General features: G+C 41.0%; 2 protein-coding genes across 3 annotated transcripts; one reads left to right on the top strand and one right to left on the bottom strand.

Moving 5' to 3' along the window:
* Positions 1-2,640: 2,640 nt before the first annotated feature.
* LOC131689026 (myrosinase 1-like) lies at positions 2,641-4,737 on the bottom strand. The gene is made up of 5 exons (XM_058973761.1): positions 4,596-4,737; positions 4,346-4,541; positions 3,804-4,281; positions 3,641-3,735; positions 2,641-3,580 (listed from the first exon to the last, which is right to left on the bottom strand). Exons 1-5 carry the CDS (start codon positions 4,634-4,636, stop codon positions 2,765-2,767), a joined length of 1,626 nt encoding a protein of 541 aa, XP_058829744.1. The 5' UTR covers positions 4,637-4,737; the 3' UTR covers positions 2,641-2,764.
* A 15,996-nt stretch (positions 4,738-20,733) lies between these two features.
* LOC131689030 (lactase/phlorizin hydrolase-like) lies at positions 20,734-22,724 on the top strand. Of its 2 annotated transcripts, none has more exons than XM_058973768.1 (5): positions 20,734-20,834; positions 20,892-21,090; positions 21,151-21,628; positions 21,683-21,777; positions 21,842-22,724. In XM_058973768.1, exons 3-5 carry the CDS (start codon positions 21,193-21,195, stop codon positions 22,610-22,612), a joined length of 1,302 nt encoding a protein of 433 aa, XP_058829751.1. In that variant the 5' UTR covers positions 20,734-20,834; positions 20,892-21,090; positions 21,151-21,192; the 3' UTR covers positions 22,613-22,724. The 2 variants fall into 2 exon arrangements, with proteins under 2 accessions (XP_058829751.1, XP_058829749.1); XM_058973766.1 differs by having other exon boundaries at positions 20,744-20,834; positions 20,895-21,090.
* Positions 22,725-23,120: the final 396 nt, after the last annotated feature.

Raw genomic sequence — 23,120 nt, 5'->3', positions numbered from 1 at the left:
CACAAATACTTTGTTTCCAGTCCGTACAGTGTATAGTTACAAAGAATAGTGCTTATCCGCGTTCAAGGTTATCTTTCCAGTTCGGTTCGGTCCTCAGTATTTTGTTCGCATGTGAGTATTAAATAATAGCCACATAGCTGGATCGGTTCGTCGTTGGACACCAGGGGCGACATTATGGAACCATGAGAGGTTGACATGCGAGGATCTGCTGCAGTACGGGGTTGGCCGTTTTAGAGACCGCTTACTTCTACTGGTGAAAATACTTGAGTGCAAGCGTTTGCATTAAGTATTAGTCGCGGAGGATGGTAAGAAAACATACCCCCCAATCAAACTCCTATGCATAGTTTCAATAAGTATTCCCCCCAACACCGCGGTTGGGCACCGACGGCTACAAGACATCATAGAATCCCTATCTGCATCGCGAATAGTTTTAGGAGACTTTAACTATCACGGTACAGCATGGGGTTGCCTCTATGATGATAACCGGTCTTCCTTAATTCACGATCTTTGCGATAACTTCACTTTGACAATTTTAAACACAGGTGAAATGACACGGATTCCTGCTCCCCCAGCGCGCCCTAGCGCCTTAGGCTTGTCCCTCTGCTCAACATCGCTGCGGTTAAATTGCACGTGGAAGGTAATCCCTAATCCCTACGGCAGCGACCATCTGCCGATCGCAGTCTCAATCAATAACGGCTCAAGGCCTTTGAAATCAATCAATATTTCGTATGACCTCACACGAAATATTTATTGGAAGAGCGAATCTATTCAAGAGCTTCCTCCGGAGGAAGAGTACAGTTTTTTTGGCTGGCTTGATTCTCGATCCGGCGTGACCATAAAAAAACGTTCTCCTAATCCATGGTGGGACAAAGAGTGCTCAGACGTGTACCCGGAGAAGGCCGCCGCGTATAGGACCTTCCGGGACGACTGGCAAGCCCGCTAGCTATCGACAATACACAACGTTATAAACACGAATGAAGAGTTTGATGAAAGCCAAGAAACCTAGTTACTGGCGCCGGTTCGTTCACGGACTAACGAGAGGAATATCGATGAACACTCTTTCGGGCACGACCCGACGTTTACGAAACCGAAACAGTACTAACGAGTGCGCGCAATATGCAAACGGTTGGATATTCAATTTCGCCAAGAAGGTTTGTCCGGATTTCGCCCCGGCACAGAAGATCTATTGCGCCGCGCCTGCTCACGAAACACCTTGTTCGAAGTTCTCACTTGCTCTCTTGTCGTGTAACAATAAATGTCCAGGGCCAGACAGAATAAAATTCAACTTGTTGAAGAATCTACCAGACTCTACCAAGAGACGCTTGTTGAACTTATTTAATAAGTTTCATAAAGTAACATTGTCCCACGCGATAGGAGACAAGTGAAGGTCATTGCCATCCAAAAATCAGGAAAACCAGCCTCCGACCACAATTCGTATCGACCGATCGCAATGCTGTCCTGTATCCGGAAGTTGTTCGAGAAAATGATCTTGTTACGCCGCGAGAATTGGGTCGAAGCAATTGGCTTACTCTCAGATACACAATTTGGCTTTCGCAAAGGCAAAGATACGAACGATTGTCTTGCGTTGCTCTCAACCGAAATTCAAATGGCCTATGCTAGCAAAGAGCAGATGGTTTCAGTGTTCTTAGATAATAAGGATGCTTTTGATTCAGTTTCTATCAACATTCTTTCAGAGAAGCTACGCCAGCATGGTCTTTCAGCGTTTTTAAACAACTTTTTACACAACTTGTTGTCAGAAAAGTATCGAATTTTCCACAGAGAAAACTGAGCTAGTTGTCCCTAAGATATCGACGAAACCTTGGTTCAAGGGGATGGATTTGGATCGTGACTTCATTCATGTGATGTCCCAACTCATGGCAAACCATTACACGCTGGATGCACATCTCCGGCGTATTGGGCTCGTGGATAGTGGTATCTGCGCTTGTGGCGATGGCTATCACGATATCGAGCACATTGTCTGGGCGTGGACCGAGTATAGTTCCACCAGGTCTCGGCTAATAGACAATTAAATTATCTTTCTTATTTTCACTTATAGTTATAATACAATGCATACAGTGCCACCTAGCGGCACGGTTTTCTCCATGTAAATTGTTGAAAAATCTAATATAAACTTCAGGCACGTTGGTCCGGTAGCTAGACTTGTCCGATTTGCTTCAAATTTGGAGCAAGTACTCCCGGTGGAACTAGGAATCGACTCAGGAGTGGGCCGATTGTGTTTTTAAAAATTCGTTATTTTTCTGGGTAGTCTACTATCCAGCCTTTTTAATAGAGTCGCATAACACCTGTAACTAAAATAATTATGAAATTTGAGTTTCGAGTTCGTGTGATCAGCATTTAGTTCAGCTCTAAGTGAGTGTCAGATTCATTTCACTGATTCTCATCAACTTAAACATGTTCTGTTTAAGTTGATGAGTTTCTGTCTTTTTTTGCGGAACATCATGCTTGATTATTGACCCCAATTCGTGTCTCTATTTTTGTAACCCCCTTGAAACCCAATTCGTGTCTCCATTCGGCTGCCTTCGGTCCGATGCTAGTTTAGTCCTGCTCTAAGTTATTGTTAAATTCTGATGAGACAAAGTCGGAACGCAAATTTAATGACTAATTTAGTTATTATAGGATTTATTTTGGGAAATTGTGGAATTATGTATACGGTCAGAAGGAACAATGCGAATAAGTAATGTTTCAGTTCTTTGCTGATGCCAACCCAAAATGAATCAACCGTATGAACTCTAAGTAACGTAGCCTAAAATAAGTTTCTCAGCAAAAAAGCAACAGCTGTAATCAACACCGAAATGCTAGATACAATCGTTGTTCCCGCACCCGGTTCCGGCGTGCCGGTTGTGCTTTCTTCAGGGTTTTGCGTCGTACTTCCCTCTTCCGGCTCTGGCATAAAATCCATATCAATCTTGCGGGTCTCGATAACACTCGCGTAGAATTTGGCTGATGATTTCTGCGTTCGTGTCCTATTTGGGTGATTGTAATCGACATAGTACAAACCAAAGCGTTCGATCAACCCAGCGCGCCATTCAAAGTTGTCCATCAGACTCCAAGCAATGTATCCTTTAACATTGCACCCCTCGTCGATCGCATCCAACACAGCACTCATGTAGTCCTTGAAGTACTGAACACGACCTTCGTCTCGGGTACCTCCCCGATCACTGTAACCGTTTTCTGTGATGTACACTTCCGGATTGTTGTACTCTTTGTTGATCCATTTCAGCAGATTGTAGATTCCTTTGGGATACACACGGAACCAGTCTGATCCAGTTCCGGGCCAGCTTGCATCCTGATATTCCACAACGCCACGGTCATGATCGAAAGACGGTTCTGGGAACTTGACCGAGTTTCCACCGTCATTCTTGTATACTATATAAGTTGTGTAAGTGTTGAATCCGAAGAAGTCCGAAGATCCTTTCAGTTTGTTGATCTCTTCGACAGAGAACGTTGGTAGACGTGATTTAGCAAATCCTTGTTGCTGACTGAGCGCAGCGATCCGATCGATCATCACTTGTGGGTAGTTTCCGCTGGTGGAGTAAATTGGATGCATGAACCAACCAAGCTGTAGACGATAAGGAATATCATTGCAGGATCATAGTTATAGCAACATGTTTTAACCTACGAAAAATTGCAAGTTAGTTTCCGAAGCTTCCTGATCTTCGGGAGAATCGCTTCTAGGCTCTGCCCAAGATGAGTCGACAGTTATACCGATTTTTCCTAAATACGAAATAAAGTTAATTCGGGTTAGGAAACCGATTCGACTACAAGGTGTTCCAAAAACCTACCTTTTTGTTCAGGCTGGAACTGAGTTCGATAAACCTCGACAGCTTCTGCATGCGACAGGAGCAAGTTGTGCGTACAAAGATAGCTTGGAATTCCAGGGAAGTTGTAACCAGGAGCCATAGCATCCCATTCGTATGATTGGCGGCATGTTTGCAGCGGTTCGTTGAACGTCGTCCACCACTTGACGCGATCTCCGAAAGTAGCGAAGGCAAACCTTGCATATTCTCTGAAGTGACCAATAACTTCCCGATTCGTCCAACCACCCAGCTGCTGCAGACGTTGCGGAAGATCCCAGTGATACAAAACCACTAGCGGTGTGATGTTGTTTTCCAACAGTGCATTGATCAGATTGTTGTAGTACTCTACCCCTGCCGTGTTGATTTGGTTACTAATTCCAGTGGGCATAATTCGAGTCCATGCGATGGAGAATCGATAGACGTCAACACCGAGATCTTTTAGCATTTCAACGTCGCGATGCCACTGTAATTAAATTTCCGTAAATGTTTTTTTTGAGGAAAATGCTGGTAAAATCGGTCCAACGTACCAATCGGTAACTATCACAAGCAATATCGCCATTTGTTCGATCTCCGATCTTCTCTGGGTGATTGTGCACTAAGTAATCCCAAATGGATTCACCTTTGCCATCTTCATTCCATGCTCCTTCAATCTGATAGGCAGAGGTTCCAACTCCGAACTTAAAATCGGTTGGAAATACCCTTTGTCCCTGTATCACGGTAAACCTTCAAAAACCTCATTAGCATCAGTATGTTGCACTAAAATTTCCTTAAGCTTACCCTACAAATAGAAGGATACCAAGTAGTAAGTAGCGCCTCATTCTTGAAGGATGCTTGCACACTAGAGACGGCCACAATTGCACTGAACGGCGACAAAATCGCGAGTTCGCGGAATAAAATTGATTGGAGAGCTATCTCAACACCTACATGACCGGTAGGATTCAATTATTCAATAACTTGTATAAGTAAACACATTGTACCCATTGTTGTGTCATTCGCTGGACAGATCTCAAATCGATTATCACCGCAATTGGTGGTTCACAAACGTGCGAATTGGGCGGTGCGCAATCAACTGCATCTTATCATATCTCCCGGGTGGTCTTTGATTACTCGTTATTATTGTGGAAGCGAACGCCATGCAGATTGACGGTAGATTTGTCCTGGTGATAAGGTGTATTTTTAAATGCGCTAATGTACATGTACCAGTTGCGTGGTCCTGATGAGTTAATATATTTTGGATTTTCAGTTTAGGTATTGCATAGCACCTTAGTATATTTTTTTTGTGATTTACATTTCTTACAAAAGGAATCTATAGGATTCGCTCAAACTGTTTTCGAGACACGGAGGGCCGAGTCTCATATACCAATCGACTCAGCTCGACATATTGGAACAATCTCTGTATGTGTGCGTGCGTTTTATAAAAAGGGTTAAAAAGTTTCAATAGCCTAGCCTGTTGTGTATTAGTGTATTGGCACTGTGTGGGACTCACGACTCACGTTCGTGCCTAACCACTAAAAACACTCTTCGCCTTTCTTACCCACGGAACTACATCATGGTATTACTTCGTGGGAGGAGCTCATTGAGCTTTCGTCGCACCTCTTACTTACATTACCTTACCGTTCAGGCTATAGCCTTGTTGTCTCTTGTTGAATGCAAAGGCCGTCTCCACTCCACTCGGTCCATTGCTGCTTGTTGCCAGCCTCACAGTCTTCGAAGGGTCCGCAGGTCGTCCTCAATCTGGTCGATCCCTCCATCCACTCCTCCGGAAGAATCTCATTCTCCCAAATTTTGGCGCTTATCCAGTGCAGCACTCTAGCCAGTGTTTCACCACCGTATTTTGAAAGCTCGCTGGGTAGTTGATTTACACCGGAAGCTTTGTTATTTTCAGCTGACCGATCTCCTCCTTGACTTCTTGGAGATCAGGGGCAGGCAGCCTATCGTTTTCTGCGCGTGCTCCAAGATCTGTTGCCTTTGTCCTCTGCTGCTTCGTCGCATCTCTTTCTTATGCTATATCTCGGAGCTTCACTTGGTTCATGAAATGGTACGACCTATGAGCTTTGATTTAACTCTCAAATCTTCTCTTGCTTCTTGTCTCCATTTATTACGTCACCATTTTAGCCCTCGTCTCAGTGAGCCGTTTAGATGCTGATTTCTTGAGCCATTTACCTCTTGTTTTCGTGAGTCACTTTGCTCCCGGTCTTATCACGATCTACTGGGATAGTCTACGACGGTGAACTCACTCTACTCCAACCGATAAGGAATTTCTTCATCTTTTTAGCTGTCAGTTTTATCGAGATCTACTCGGATATTATCCGGCGGTGAACTAGCCTACTCCGACTGAGAGTTTGTTTAGGTAGCCAATAAGCTCCCATTTTCTACACTACTGTGAATTCCCTGGCGGTAGATTTCTACCCGATACCGATGTTCATTTCCGGGAGCTATTTAGCTCCTTGCTGCGATCTACTCGATCTAGTCCCCGGCGATGGACCTAGCCTACTAAACGGGCCAGCCAGTAGGTGCTGAGGTCTGTCCAGCCATTTCGGGTGGAGCGTATCTTTCGGTTCACTGCCACCCCCACCCCCCTATGACTCGTTGTTGTGCTAGCAGCATGACAAGGTCCACTCGCTCTAATCTCCGGCGATGGATCTAGTCTACTCATGAGCTACCCGGTAGGGTGTCGAGATCGGTCCGGCGATTTCGGTGAAGTCTGACGTCCGTTTCACTGGCGCCCAGACGACCCGAATTCGGTGCTACGTCGCGTACTACTCGACTGGTCACAGGTGGTAGACCTAGTCTATACCGACGGAGGGTTCCCCGGCGGTGGAATTTCTTCTGAAATCCGATTTGAAGTTTCACGGCGGCTCTCTAGCCAATGGCACTACTTTGTTGGTTCCTTCGTCATCTTTTTTGCAGCTCGGAGAGCATACTCGTAACTACTCTGATGATAGTGCTCCAGGCATGCTCGACGTGGCACATTTCTTCGACGATATTGTCAACTGTCACACTTTCGGGTAAAGGGGTGACGAAGCATGTTCAAACCGATGCAAGTATTGCCAGAAGCATCCGTGCCCGGACAAAGACTGCGTCAAATGGAATATCACCTCTCCATTCTTCCTATGCACCCACACCGACACATGTGGGATGAGTCGATGGGTCCACCTTCCTTTCTCCGCGTTGTCCCACTTTTGCTGCCACTTAGCTAACGAGTTCGCTCGGACCAGTCTCTTTGCTCTCCGCTGGTAGCACGTTCCACGTCCTCAGCCAAAGTGATGCAGGTGGGAATCATTCCGGAAATGACGCATACCACCTCCGACGATATCGTTCTGTACGCACTTGCGACACGAACAGCCATTAGGCAAAACGTACCTGTCAACTTCGTCCAGTTCCGCTTTGAGTTTAGTGGTACGCTATATCTCAGTATTGAGGATGAGACACCCACTAGCAGAGGTCTCGTGCTGTATCTTGCTCTTCCGATGATCGCTATGATCCTTGCTAATGCGTTAGTTGTCCTCGCAGCCTTCTAACATATATAGTCGACATGGCTGTTGCAGTTTTACCGATCGTCGACCATCACAGCCAGGTGCTTCAGTGCACGCATCGATGGAATTGAGTTACCACCGACGCTGACGACGACATGCTGGATTTTTATTCGGTTGCTGATTAGAGCTACTTTCGTCTTGTAATGAGCCTATTGTCTCTGCCGTCGACATCTCTACCTCTTCAAGGGTCTCGCTGGTTATCGTCAGGACAACATCATCTGCAAAGCGAAAAGATGTTACGAAGTTTTAAAAACGACATTTTATGGAATACATAGTACACGTACTGTATCATCGGTTTTTATACTGCAATAGTTCTTGCGGCGAAACTAGAGTAATGCAGCTTTGCAGCATAACCGTGACCACGGGATCCGAAGCGGCGCAAACCTCGAAAGCAACCTGTGATCAACCCGATGTCTGAAAAACTCAAACATACCCTGTCAAAAAAATGCGGACGAACATGGTCAGGCGATTTAAAAAGTTTGACGTTTGACTCAACTCGCCTGTGCTAATTGCCCCTAGGAACAAATGCAATTTGCGAATGCGATTTAAAGGCAATTTCAATACTTAGACAAATTTTCTGGCGGCTGAAATGGACTTGGTTGTTTTTTGCGTTTTTCAAACATGGCGGTTCATGTTTGGCTTCAGTTCAAAATTGTTTTTTTTAAACAATTGGCGTGTTCCCACTTGTATTTTGTTTGTTTAGTGCACTTAATTTAGCCAACGAATGTGGAAAATTGTGGAATCGTGTGTAAGTATAGTGGAACAAGAACTCTGAGTCTAAATGAAAGTCAGATTGTGGTAAGTTTTGGTGTGCAATACGAATTTCACCATCGATTCTTCCTATAGTCTGGTGGTGATTACCTAGTGTACCGATAAATTTATGTGAGTAGATAGTGAATCCGAAAATAATTATTATTTTTAATTTTCATATCAGGCGATTAAGGGCGATTAAATGGCGCGTTCCCTGGGCGATTTAGGGGCGATTTAAGGGCGGGTAGAGCGGCAAAAAAATGACGGCGGCAAATCGCCCAAATGTTGCATATAAAATAGCCGCCTAATTGCCAGCAAATTGCTAACAAATTGTAGGGCAATTAGCGCATCCGAGTTGGCAAAAAGCCCCCCGCTAGCCAGCAACTTGCCCTTTTTGACTGGGTAGTGGCTGTAAACTAGTTTAAGCCCATCGGAGCGGAAGCGATGTCGGAGATATAATTTGAGCCTAGGGTGACGAGCCCATTTTCGCCATGTTTCTATTATCAAGCTACCCATTTGAAGCCGTTGGTTAGAGAAGTGTCTGCCATCTTTGTTCAACGCATTAAGTCAAATGGTAGCGCAACAATAGGGGCACTCGATTCAAGTTTTCGTTGCGCTCAAACACGAGCATTTAACTGTTTTCGGAGCATTTGTGTTATTATCTAGGTTCTTAACAACGAAGCAAAACTGTTGATGTCAATTTTCACGCATTCCATTGCTTGTAGGCCAAGAAATTAATGAATTAGTGAGACACCCTGCATAGTATGGCGAAAATAGGCACTTCACCCTATATGTTAAACAAAGACGCTGGTCGTGTGTGAAGTGAAAAACTCCTCCGTAAATTAGTCATATCGGGACGTTTTTTGTGCGTTTATTCTCTGAAAAAGTGTACCAAAGGATCGTTGAATGGTCGGATATGGTAGAGCACGCCGGGGGAAGTGGATTCCTGAAGTGAGGGATGTACGGGCTCTGTGTTTTTGTTTCTCGGTGCACACTGAGAAATAGAAATATACAGTCCAACTCTTTTATTATGCTGAGATTTTTATGCATTCTCTGGAGTGTGCCTCTGGTGAGTATTCGGCAAATGTATGGACCGAGTATGTCCAATGCATGCGGTTAGCAGCGCGGCAGACGAGGGGCGGATAGAGGGATATGTTGTCGAAGACTGAAAGTAGTTCTCTGTGTATTATTGGTAACATAGGAAAAACTGGTTCATCTCTCTATCTACCTATCTATATCTATTATGGACTCCCAAACGGATTGACCGATTGCCGTAAAAATTTGTACATTGTAGGCAAACATTACATTAAGGCGGGGCTGTTTAATGGAATGATTACCTAGGAACACGGTTTGCCCTGTATACGAGATGGGCATTAGGAAAATTAATTGAGCTAGCACCTACCTAAATCCTGTAATCAGGTTATTTGCAGGTATGTGTATAAATACATGAAAATAACCTTTTTCTGTAAACCGCTACCGGCCAGTGGGAGATAGGATGGTTAACACACACAAAACCAATTATTTCGTGTAATTATGCCTTTTTTAAAAGTTATTCGTGTTTATCGCGGGAAGATTTTGTATAAATGATTTATTATGAGACTTATAATGTAATAAAATTATAGTTTTGTGCGTGTCAATTAGTTCGAATTTCAGAAACATGTATTAAGTTATCTTTAGAAAAACGTCCTGGCCGATAAATTCTCCATCTCGCATTCACATCCAAAATCTTTCTTTTCTTTTCAGGTTATCGTCGAAATACTATAAAAAGAGTAAAAAATAGGTTTTCTTGCAATATAAATTTTTAATACATTTTTGTGTGAAAAATACACATTTTTTCAGTGTATATATATTTCGTACAGAATTATTCATTCTAAGTAAGTCATTCTCAAATAGTTTTGTAGTGTAAAATACGGTAATAGAACATTTTTTTTGAAACTGTTTTTTCTTCTCAAATGTCTAAGACCAAGTGCTGCTTGCTTCGGATTTCTGTCAGAGTTTCCTCTTTTTATTTCATATGGCCCCGTGGTGACAGAATTTCGAATTAAAATAATAGCTATTCGCACGGCATTTGTTTATTATAAAGTTATCTGAATCAGCGCACTTTCTGGGTACTCAGAATCACATAGTCGTACATTTTATTTGTATTTGTATTTGTATTCGTTCGGGAAACGAGATAACGCAAGTTATAATTAATATACACACTAGCGCCATGTAGTGACAAAATTCTGACTTAAAATGTTCCCGATCCTTCTTGGACTTTAAAACAACTTTGTTGCAGGGAGTGGGCGTAGCGTATTGGTAAATCGATTGCCTTGTATGCAGCACTCCTGGGTTCGAGCCCCGACCCCGCACATAGGGTTAGAAATTTTTTATAAGAGATTTTTTTAACCCGAAGAGGCGAATGACCTTAAGGATAAAACCTCTATAATCGAAATAAAAAAAAACTTTTTTGATGATAGTTGCTTTATACATAAGCAGGATCTCAAGATACAGTATCCTGAATTTTCCCTTTTAAGGTGATGCTAAACGTTTTGAGGTGTTGCAATACTTATTGAAGCAACTCTAAACTTTTGACGGGTAGTGTATATAATTAATTAATTAATCAATTAATTAATTAATTAATTAATTAATTAATTAATTAATTAATTAATTAATTAATTAATTAATTAATTAATTAATTTATTTATTTATTTATTTATTTATTTATTTATTTATTTATTTATTTATTTATTTACTTATTTATTTATTTATTCATTTATTTATTTATTTATTTATTCATTTATTTATTTATTTATTTATTCGATATTAAGCAGATACCGTACAGATTATATGTAAACGACTTATTGTTATAGTGTTAAAAGTTTATAATCGCTAACTTATAACTAGATTTAGTAATATGATAGTCAAAGAGTTCTGAAGTTTCATTAAATTTGCGGCAACATCTATCTACCGGATTATTCTGGCCGTATGCTGTACGGTGCCTAGGAATCCATAAAAGCGGTCGGTCTCTTATAACACGAGGAGGAACAAACAAATTAATCCTTGAAAGAATATCGGGACAGTCATTATTGCTCGACAACATATCAAAAAATGACATTCTTTGCAAGAAGGTACGACGTGACTCCTGCGTTCGCAAATCTAGCAGCATACATCTATTATTATACGGTGGCAGACGGATAGGGTCGTTCCATGGCAGTTTTCTTAAAGCAAACCGTACAAAGCTTCTTTGAACACGCTCCAATCGATTGCTTTGCACGGCGTGGTACGGCGCCCATACTTGTACAGCGTACTCCAAAATGCTACGGACCAGTACGCAGTATATAGATTTCAGAATGTAGATATCCTCGAAGTCAGCAGTGTTTCGTTTCAAAAAATCCAATGTTGCAAAAGCTTAAGCCGTTGTCGCTGTGATGTGGTCGGCGAAGCGAAGTTTTCTGTCAAATAACACTCCCAGGTCACGGATAGATTCCACGCATTCGATGACACACGCTTGAAGGGTATATTACATTTATCGACGTTGATCTGCATTCCATTCAGCGTTTCCATTGTCGAGCGTTTCTTTACAAGCCGTGCTGACGTTCAACAATTTTGTGTGAAGATGCAGCGTACATTGCATTGTAAACAAACTTTTCCAGAACTTTGGCCAAACAATTCAGAAGCGAGATCCCTCTATAGTTTTCAATATTATGAGTGTTTCGTGCCTTATGAATAGGAACTATAGCAGCTTCTTTCCACACACTTGGAAAAACATTTTCCGTGATCGAGCGCTTGAAAATAATGCTTGCTGGTACAGAAAGCGCTCGGGCACAATGTTTTATGAACAAAGGGGGCAAACAATCCGGACCTGGCCCTTTCAACAGGTCAACGCTGGACAAAGCTATCAAAACATCGGCATCGTTTACGTTAGGGCGGGGGAGGCTGATATTATAGGTTGGCAATGTTTCAAGGTAGTCTTGCGATGGGTAGACAAAAGGGCTAGTAAATACAACTCGAAAGTGATCTGCAAAAAGATCCACCGATTCGGCTGCGGACTGTGAACATTTGTCACGAAGATAAACCTTTTCTAGAATACCCCCGGAGCGTCTTCTGCTATTTATAAACTTCCAGAATGTCGAGGGATTATTCCACAGGTTGCATTGGACTTGCTTGAGATACTCACCGAATGCACTGTTTCGGGCTGTTTCATATTGCATCTCAATTTGTCGAAAAATAACTTTGTTGTCTTCGGCCCTGTGACGTAAGAATCGCTTACGTTGCTTCAGTAGTACGTTGCGCAGCCGGCCAAGCTCAGCGTTCCACCACGGGTACTTATATTCTACTTTTTAGTGGTACGTTTTAGGAACATTGCAGCGAAGTTTTCCATATATGACCTCGTAGAACGCCGAAACTGCCTGATCCAAATCGTTTCCATCCAGCATATCGTGCCAATTGACTGCGCCAATGGCCGATGAGACTTCATCGAGGTTGCATCGAGTGAAATCAAAGTTGAGGTGGTCATTAGTTGTATCAGAATCGCCGCCGTCATTAGAACACGCGTCAAATCTTAAAACGAAGGGCTTATGGTGAGGGTCTACCTTAAGTATAGATGTCGGAGGCTCGATCAGTTCAAACACGTTCGTGTCGTTGATGAAAAAAGGATGTCTTAAAAATCACGGGTTTGCTCCATCTTCGTCTGAGGAAGTAGATTAATTCACACGAGAATCGAATGACATTTAAGTTTTTTTTTGTTGAAAATAATAATTTGGCGCTGTTGAATAGTTTAGAATCAGTATCTGCCAGGTCAAAAGATTCATGGTCGGGATATAATTGCGAGCAGTCTTCCCAAATGAACATCGTACACAATGCTCGCTCTGGTTCTGTGCTCATATTAAGCCCACATTTTGTGTACGAACTCGAACACGCTATTTCGTACCAAAACACGTGCACATGTTCGCCTGCACAACCGAATCTCATGTACGTACACTGTGTGCGTTCACACAGGTTCGTGGCACCAGTTTACTCTTTCTCACTCTCATCGTCACTAGCGTTGACTCTTTTTGCCTTGTGCGAATCGTTCTCGTGTACGCACCCGGTGTACGCACACGGATGTTTGAACTAGAGTATGTACATTGTTCGTTTGGGTTCAATGTTTGAGGCGAACCTTTGAGGTTAAACGCGTGCGCGAAATTTTGTTCGGAAGTGCAAACTTGTCGTTTTTTATGGACAGTCCGATTGCGAGAAATGAGTCCATGAACTTTTAGGAACGTGTCCACTGGAAAACAAACAGAAAGAATGACCGGAACGGTGAGAATGAAGAAACGGTGAAATATTGAGAAAAGATGTCCTCAAACAGCAATCGAACCTGCGATCTCCCAGTCTCTAGTTGGGTACGTTAACCACTCCGCCATCGAGGAACTGTGATGATGCCGTCACATATTTCCGACAGCATCGTGATCGCCGCCACAGCCTCCAACACCTACTAATTGACATATTCTCACCGTTCCAGCCATTCTTTCTCTGTCTGTTTTCCAATGTAGCCGATTGGTATAGATCCTTTCCTTCTAGATAAATAGACCAAGCACAAGCAATCTATTACTAAAGATTGACAATACAGTATTGGCCCTAAAATAGCCTGATTCACAATAAAATCTGGTGTCGCCAGTAAAACAAGACTATCACTGAAAAATCTGTATTGCTGGAACACTCACTAAATTAAAGTTCAAATATTCTACTGGAAGGACTGAAAAAATAGTTAACATTTTGATGATCACTTTTTAAGATGGATTAAATAGTTCTTGAAAGATGATTTTGGAGGATTTATTACTAAGAACAAAGGGTTTGTTATACCTATTCATAAAATTCTTCGGAGACGCACAATGGTTCAGAACTGTGGAAGGCTGACCAAAAAAAAAATTTCTCGAGAGTTTTTGAGAAAATGTCAGTACAAGAGAGTAGTTTATGTTCTCCACAAACTTACCAAAAACTAACCCAAACGTTTTTTTTTTTCTCAAAACCATTTTAAAATGCAATTAATTAATGGCAGATCTAGCAACGACCCAGATAGATATGCATTTTCACAGTGTCATTTCCTGAAAATATACTGTATTATGCAGTATTTTGTTTAGAATTCAGGAATCTGCAAATTTCTACAAGGAATGTTGAATGTTTTCAATTAATCCAATACTTCTTATGAAAATATGTCTAAGGAATCGATTGCAGGTATTTAAAATGACCGTAAAGCTGCCATTCTCGTTTTGCCCCAATTCCCGTTTTTGTTTAGGTTCATTTTTATTTCTGGCTATATAACATGGAAGTCAGCTGAATGCGATTTACCATGGTTAGTTTTTCCTTTAAAAAAATTAAAGGGTTTTGTACAAGACACGACCATGGTTACATTAAAAATTCAGCATGCCTATCGAACATAATGCGCGAATTTTAGATTTCTAGATTATCAATAGATTCCAGATTACCTGAAATATTGCCCAGATTGTTGTTTGTGTTCACCATTTCAGATGAAAGATCGCTTGACTTGAAACAAATGTATAAATGAGCCAAAATGTGCAGTGGAACAGATCAAATAAATGAAAAGAATTTTAAAATGATACACATTTTGATTCAATTGATTTTCTATTGTGATTCACTTGTGCAATCACCGTTTGGACCTACGACCATAAAAATACTTGCAGTACACACAGACGAACGTTTACTGATGACCAAGAATCCTATGAAACTGCTCGAACCTTACCGGCACGGCTCATACACACAGTATAAACCAATAATTCGCCATCTCGCTTCTGTTTAACCATCGTCACTTGGACCTACGAACATCAACATTCTTCCAGTACACATAGACGCAGCTCATGTCAAATGAACACTTTTGAATCAAACCAACTTTTTTTTACTAACTTTGCGGTGCCGATGGAAGACCCACCTCCAGTACAATAAACGAAAATATTGCCATCATTATTTTTGGTGTGGCTTTCGCTTAGTGGCAGGGTTGCCAATTCACAGATTTTCTTGAAGATTTTTGACAATTTGTTTTTTTTAATTTGACACGGCTCAATACGCTAGCTTAACTGAGCCGTGGATTTTTTAATTAGTATTAAAATGTGTAAATATCACTAAATAAATCGAACTTTATTATATATCCAACAGATCTTGTAAACGCGATTTGTTACTTCGCGTAAAGATCTTCTTTCTTGTTGGAGACCCATTAGCTGCATTGCCTGCTGTTGCTTGAGGATCACTTAGGCCGCTTTCTCTTGCTTTATCGTTTTCTTCCATACTATCCTCGCTATTGATGTTGTATCGGTTTTCACGATTACCTGTTTTGAGATGTTTGAAGGAACTGCGGGATCGTGTATCCGTTTTTTTGTTGATTACTTCATTGTCGGTGGTACTAGGAGTTGATTGAGAAGTAGTAGGCGCATCACAATCATCGGACACGCTGTGTATAGGTTGCATTTTTCCAGCTTTCGTTCGTACCTGATCAGAAATTCCGGTGTTGTAGTTGTGATTAGTTGATTGTAATGAGAGCTTTGTGATAGGTTCGCTTCCGGTTGATATTGTTTCATTAGAGGTTTTTGAACATGGTTTCCGTAGTGTGTCTTCTTGTTACAAAACTGGCACGTATGAATTCGTCCTTCGTATTTGCACAGCGTGATTTGAGATTTGGTTACGCCTTCTATTTCGTATTGAATGTTCAGGTAGGAAGAAATTGGTTTTGTCACTCGCATTCTCACGACATTTGAATTTAGTACGCGTGGATAGATCGTGCAAACACACATAAATCTTATCATCGTCAATATAAACGGGTATTTTGATTCTAACATTATCATACTCAACGACATGCTGCATATTGTTTTACATAGCAAAACTTTCCGCCATGGTCAAAGTTCTAAATGGTTTCAGTACAGCATTACGATGGTGGTGGAATTGAATGACGACGACTTCGGTAAGTTCAAGCCGCATTTGCACTTTTAATAACTGTAGCACTTTGGCCACCGTATTGTACCGAAGACTGCTCAAATTTTGCAGCTGAATTTCAAACATCTTGGAATAATCGTTCGCTACCGCACCGATAAAAATAACGGAAACATAAGAAATATTACTTCTAATCCTCTGCATTCTCTGCTTCTTTCCGAGAATTACAGCCAGGTTTAGCTTATAACTGGGATAAAACGGGTTAAAATATTCTAACCATCTTCAATCAATTCTGAAATTACTCCTTTCGATCAGACGCATTCAGCTTCTTTCTGAAATGTGGTGTCAGGTTTATCTTCACACTTGAGTTATGGGAAGAATTGGGGTAAAAAGGATGTTTCGTCCGGTCATTCTAACTGTCGTCAATCTATTCCCCAGACTTTTTTGTATAAGTGTTTCTAGTTCTGATCAGATTCATTCAGCTTCTTTCTGAAATGTATAACCATGGTTAACTTTACACTTGGGTTACTTAGCTCCAGGTATCGATTTCCTTCAAGCACTAATCGACCCCATTCCGAAAATATCCATATTGTTGAAACTTGTTGTAGAAAGTTTATCTAAACTGGAAGCCGCCATCTTGGATTTCAAAATGGCTGTAGATATCAATTCCCGTCGTGCACTCATTCACCTCATTCCATAAATAATCATATTGTAAAGACTTGTTATAGAGACTTTATCTAAACCGGAAACCGCCATCTTAGATTTTAAAATGGCTTCATTCATCGATTGCCGTCATCTACTCGTCAACTTTATTCCTAAAATATCCATACTGTTATAGACTTTACCTAAACCGGAATCTTGAATTTCAAAATGGCTCCAGACATCGATTTCCGTCTTACACACGACAAGCTAATTTCGAAAATACCCAATTTTTTATTAGTATCCGTTAGCTAAGAATAGGAATAGGTTTTTATTGCGAAGTTGGTTCGCCTTGGTTACGGTGCGGGGAGGGGGGGGGGGGTGGTTCATGTCCTTGGGTTCGAAAGTGACCCCGTTCGCTTCGTAACACTACAGGACAACATTTAAATAGTGGCACGAAGCTAGATTCGGCCAGAAGATCGTAGGGCCCTCATGTTGCTTTAACAGAGGAAGCAGAAGCTTCTTGAGGTAGATGTCTCCATTTACAGTCGCGGTAGTCTCGAACGGCGCACTCCGTTTGCCACATGATCAGATCGCTTGCCAAACCATGTATTCAATGGCAATGGCAGTTTCTGCTTCCTTACTTCCTCCGGAACATTAAACTTGTGCTGGGTGGAGAAGAAAAGTAGCCCCAGAAGCTACCGGAAATCCATCTTGACGTAAGTCTCATCATCCATGATGAAACACTGAGGCTTCGTCAGCATCTGACTTTCCTACCGTATTTTGCCGTTCGTCCCGATTTGGAATCTTCTGCACGTTGTACGTATGCAGTACCTCCCGGTCCTTGGCTGTATGAACGAATGACTTGAACAGATTCAACTTTTTGGCCACCTTACTGATCGAAGTATTGGGATTCCGCATAAACGCTTTCACTACACGCTTGTTGTCCTGATCACTAATTGAACATCCATTCCGACCGCATTTTTCCTTCCATGCGATGCTCAGAGTTGGAACGTAACGCAACGTTTAATCACACGACTCACCGTTGACTGCACTATTCCGAGTTGGTTTCGGATGTTCCGAAGAGAGAGTTGAAGATTTTCCAGGTGCTTCTGCAAAATCAATTTGCGACGTTGCTTTCCGGTTGACGCCATTTATTTCCAGTTTTCGAAAAACTAACAGCGATATTTTTTATTTCGATTATAGAGGTTTTAACTCATTCGACTCTTCGGGTTAGAAAAATCTCTTATGAAAAATTTCTAACCCTATGTACGGGGTCGGGAGTCGAACCCAGGTGCGCTGCGTACAAGGCAATTCACCAACTACGCCACGCCCACCCCAGTAGCGATAAAAATATAGTGAAAACAATACACTCTAAAGTAATTCTTCCCAAATTTTCAAGAGAAAATACCCAATGGATTATTTTCTTCAGCGTTTTTCCGTGATGCAATTTTATGTGGGAAACCCTTTCGATCTTGTGTTGCATGAACTTCCAGCCTCGGTTAAACTTCTGTGAACGTTGGCAGTAGCACATTACGTCCACGATGTAGCAACTTCCGCGAGGATTATGGCCGTTATTACCTTTAGGAACTGTTCCACCAATGGTCTAATACGAATTTGAGTAGTGGATAAGCAATAAAGCAGTAAAAAAATGATTGCTTGGTTTGTTGATAGGTTAAAAAGATTTTTTTGGCTTCGGCTCTGGGTGAGATTAGAAGGTAGACTGAAGTATATAAAAGCTTACCATTTTATGCCGCTTCGGTAGTCTGGTGTTTTCTAGTTTCATTCTTGGCAGAAACATTCCAGTACCGGCATTTTATTGGTACTATCGGTACTGAGCGATACAGAACCGGGGAACCGGTTCTCACCAAAAAACGGTTGGTATCAGGAACCCTCGTCTTCACTACCGACTTGTATTTTCGATCGCTCATATGTATCATCACTCGACGTGCTTTTGCAGATTTTCAATTTTAAGATTTATGTGAGATTAAGATGACCCAATAGAATGTATATCCGTGGCGACGCACTTCAGAAGAACGCTGAAGATGAATCCGATTTCCGTAGACAAAATTGAATTTATAGATGTATACATTCATTTTATCTACGGATCCATAGATTAGTAGAATACCTTCAAATCCGAAGATCTTCGGAGATTTCCGTAGATCTGGCATTACTATTTTCAACTGGTGACAAAGGAAATGAACGCGAGAGTTTCACCCAATAGGAATATAAAGTGGCAAACTGACGTTCTGTGGCGAGGAAAGTGACCAAGGAGGCTGTGTAAAACTTGATAGAAGGAGTCAAACAAAAGGCACGACAATTCGCATTAGCTTAATAGGATGCTTAAGTGAATATTTTTTCTTTATTGTGTATACACTGCACTAGCAATAGAAACATTATTTCATTTATGAATAAAAAGTTTGACCGATTTACATAATTGGGTCATTAAATGAAGAATAAAATTCCGATAGAGCTCATCTTTCTAAATATAACAATGTATATGTTCAACCCTTAAAACTTCAGAATAATTTTTAAATGATTTTCTACGAAAATGGAAACACGTGCCCGTTTTGATACTATCGCTCATCTATGACAGTGAATTTAGCCATATGGGTTAGCATTTTTGACAGTTATCCCAGCAAAAGGATAGGGATCAATGTAGTTCAATGAAAGGTGTGGTCGTAATAATTCAATTTTTTTAAATACTTTTTTTTGTTATTTTGCTTACAAAATAAGCGAAAAAAAAATTCGGCTACGTATCTTCAATTTCAGCTGCGTCGGGAAAAAATAAAAGCAGCATATGGCTTAATGACCCAATTGTTAGACCAATTTTTGATCGTAACACCCTTTAATCAAAAGTTTACCTCAATTGGGTCATTAAATGAAGAATACAATTCGTCTTTTGTTTCATAAACCGATAGAGCTCATCTTTCTAAATTTTACAGTAGATATGTTCACCCATTAAAACTTCGGAATGATTTTTAATTGATTTTTTAATAAAATGTGAACACGTCGTTTGACACTATCGGTCTTCCTTGATAGTGAATTTAACCGCATGGGTTAGCATTTTTGACAGTTATCCCAGCAAAAGGATAGCGATCAAGGTTGTTCGATAGAAGGTGTGGTCGTGAAAATTAAATTTTATAAAATCTTTTTAATTGTTATTTTGCGTACAAAAAAGTGAAAAAAAGATCGATTACGTATCTTTAACGCTCCGTCACTCGCGCCATTGTATTTTGTGTAACACCTTCCGAAACTCTAGCGAAATCTTTTTTCAGCACCAGCGGCTGCTCATTCGGGGAGTGCCGGAGGGTTAACGTCGACAGCATCGGAAAAAATTTAAAAAGCATTTGGTCTAATGACCCAATTAATTTGAGTACGTAGTAAATACTATAGCATCGATAAAACTCCAAAGAAGTATTTTCACTGCCCAAATTGCATTGGTGTATGTTATGTTTGAAGTTGAGTCATTTAAAATTGAGATCGATAGTGGGGCTGTGATGAATTAAGGAGTGTCTACCCTATTTCTTGAATTTCAAATGTCCAAGAAATTAAAATTCCGTACCTCGCTATAAAACATTTCAAAATTAGTGTTATATGAAAGAGGATAATCTAAGCATTCGTTTAGTGAGTGTTTCAGCGATACAGATTTTTTGGCGATAATATTGTTCTACCAGAAAAACCGTGGACGATATACTTTCCCTCTAATCTGGTACAGAACAATTCGAACAATACTGAAATGTGCTGTAACGAAATGAATTAAAACGAACTTTTGAATTGTAAATTCACAATGGCAAATTCCGCAAAATCTGCAAAATCGCAGATGAAATATTTCGTAGTTGCATAACCGAAAACAAGATGCTGCATTATCTCTGGAACCGATAATGCATCTATTTATTAAAATCAATCATTATTCGCTATTTGTCAAAAAACTTCTGAGCGTGAATTGGGATGCTACTAATTTAAACAAACAAATTTGTATCGAATTGTCCTAGTATTATTATCTGCTGCCAGTGAAACAAGCGATAACAATCCATCAAGATTTGGTTATATAGGCTCTCATTGTGGTCCCCATCAATCAGTCATTCGTCCAACCGAACTAGACCAACTTGGTCAGGTTGGTGAAATTGTGAAGCGCGCCAAGCACCTTGCTAAGTTTCAGATTGATAATACTGCTTTGCAGTTGCGCGTAAGTTTGAAAATTTCCATCACTGAGTCCTTTTGAGTTAATATTTAGCTGTTTCAGAAGCCTTGCGAAGGTAAGCGGGCAGAGAAAGTTTCCCCCGGATTTCAAATTTGGTGTTGGAACTTCCGCGTACCAAATCGAGGGAGCTTGGAATGAAGACGGCAAAGGCGAATCCATCTGGGACCATCTCGTCCACAATTATCCAGGAAAGATCTCAGACGGCACCACCGGCGATGTAGCCTGCGATAGTTATCATAATGTAAGTTATTTCCTGTGAATATGGATGCGATTCAGATGCTGAGTCCGATTTTTTACCCAGTACAAACGGGATGTGGAAATTCTTCGCGATCTCGGAGTCAACATGTATCGTTTCTCGATGGCATGGACTCGGCTAATGCCCACCGGAATCAGCAACGAGATCAATCAGGCGGGCATCGATTACTACAATAATCTCATTGATGAACTGGTCAAGTACAATATCGAACCGATGGTGACACTGTACCATTGGGACCTACCGCAACGTTTGCAGGAGATGGGCGGTTGGACGAATCGGGAAATTGTTGATCATTTTAAGGAATATGCTAGGGTGGCTTTCGAAAACTTTGGAGATCGTGTTAAATGGTGGACAACGTTCAACGAACCGTACCCGATATGCGTACTTTCATACGAGTATGATTCAATGGCCCCAGGGTACGATTTTCCGGGAACGCCAACTTATCTGTGCGGTCATAATCTGTTGCTTTCACACGCGGAAGCGGTGGAATTGTATAGAACGCAGTTTCAGCCAACTCAAAATGGTATTTTGAAGTGTTGAATGATATGCTGGTTAAACTTACGCTAGTTTATTTCAGGAATAATCGGATTTACTATGGACTCGTCTTGGAATGAACCTGAGAGTGATTCGGTTGAAGATCTCGAAGCTTCCGAGATTGCTATGCAGTTTTCGGTTAGTATGATTTATGGAAATAAACCTGATTCTTCAATATTCATAATTCCAATTTAATTCACAGCTTGGATGGTACATGCACCCAATTTTCTCTAAATCCGGCAATTACCCACAAATAATGATTGATCGTGTGGGAAACAATAGTTTGAAACAGGGGTACGCTAAATCTCGTCTTCCAGAGTTCACCGAAGAGGAAATAAACAAAATAAGGGGGTCGGCAGATTTCTTCGGAATTAATCACTACACAACCAACATCGTGTATCAAAACGATGCGGACAACTCGGCCAACTTCAGGATTCCTTCGTATGACCACGATCGCAATACCGCAGGTTACCAGGATCCATCGTGGCCAGAATCGGGTTCTGGCTGGTTGAAGGTCAATCCGAAGGGGATGTACTATTTGCTGACCTGGATTAGCAATGAATACGACAATCCGTTGGTCTACATTACGGAGAATGGAGTCAGTGATCTCGGTGGAACGAAAGACATTAGTCGTATCGATTTCTATAACGGATATCTGAATGCCGTACTAGATGCGATGGAAGAAGGGTGCGACGTGCGTGGATACGTTGCATGGAGTTTAATGGATAACTTTGAGTGGAGAGCCGGACTTACGGAACGGTTCGGATTGTATTATGTAGATTACGATACTCCGGAAAGAACAAGAATTGCCAAAAGCTCCGCCAAGGTGTACGCCAATATAATCAAAACAAGAATGATAGATCCAGATTATATACCGGAGCCGGATGTGCTCATACCTAGTCCTCCTGTAGGCACGAGGAAAAGTGTTGCAAAGTGCCAGATTGTGAATCGAGCTGAAGTGAATTGTAACTAATCATTTTAAGACAAATAAATGCAACGGAGTTTCCAATGTAACGTTTGTATGTATCAAAGATAATAAAAGGTCAAGTGAACGAGAAAAAATTACATCTAAATATTTTATAAAAAATTCAGACTCCTGAAAAGTCTGTCAGGATAATTGTTTTATTCCTTTGTTATTATGAATTTCTGCATCTGACAAACATGACAAAAAATTAACTAACATCACCAAAAACGTGTTAAATTTCATCAGATTTCGTTCAGAACCAGCTTTTAAAAAATGGTTTGATGGCCGTGATATCTTGTTGTTTCGTTGCTTTTGGGGTATATTGACGAATTAGATAAACGAAGACTGGACGTCAGATAGATACTCTCGATGAATGAATAAATAAAAATTAGAAGGGGCCAGAAGATCTATTGTCAGTAGTCGAACATTTCATCACAAAAAGAAATTCAAAATAATGTAAAAAAACTAATAATCAACAAATAAGTTAATGGAAAATGCTTGCGTTATTTATAAACTA

The sequence above is a fragment of the Topomyia yanbarensis genome, chromosome 3 (genome assembly GCF_030247195.1).
Source record: "Topomyia yanbarensis strain Yona2022 chromosome 3, ASM3024719v1, whole genome shotgun sequence".
NCBI classification, from domain to species: Eukaryota; Metazoa; Arthropoda; class Insecta; order Diptera; family Culicidae; genus Topomyia; species Topomyia yanbarensis.
The sequence above is the reverse complement of the archived record's forward strand: the minus strand, read 5'-3'. Positions and strand labels throughout refer to the sequence as shown.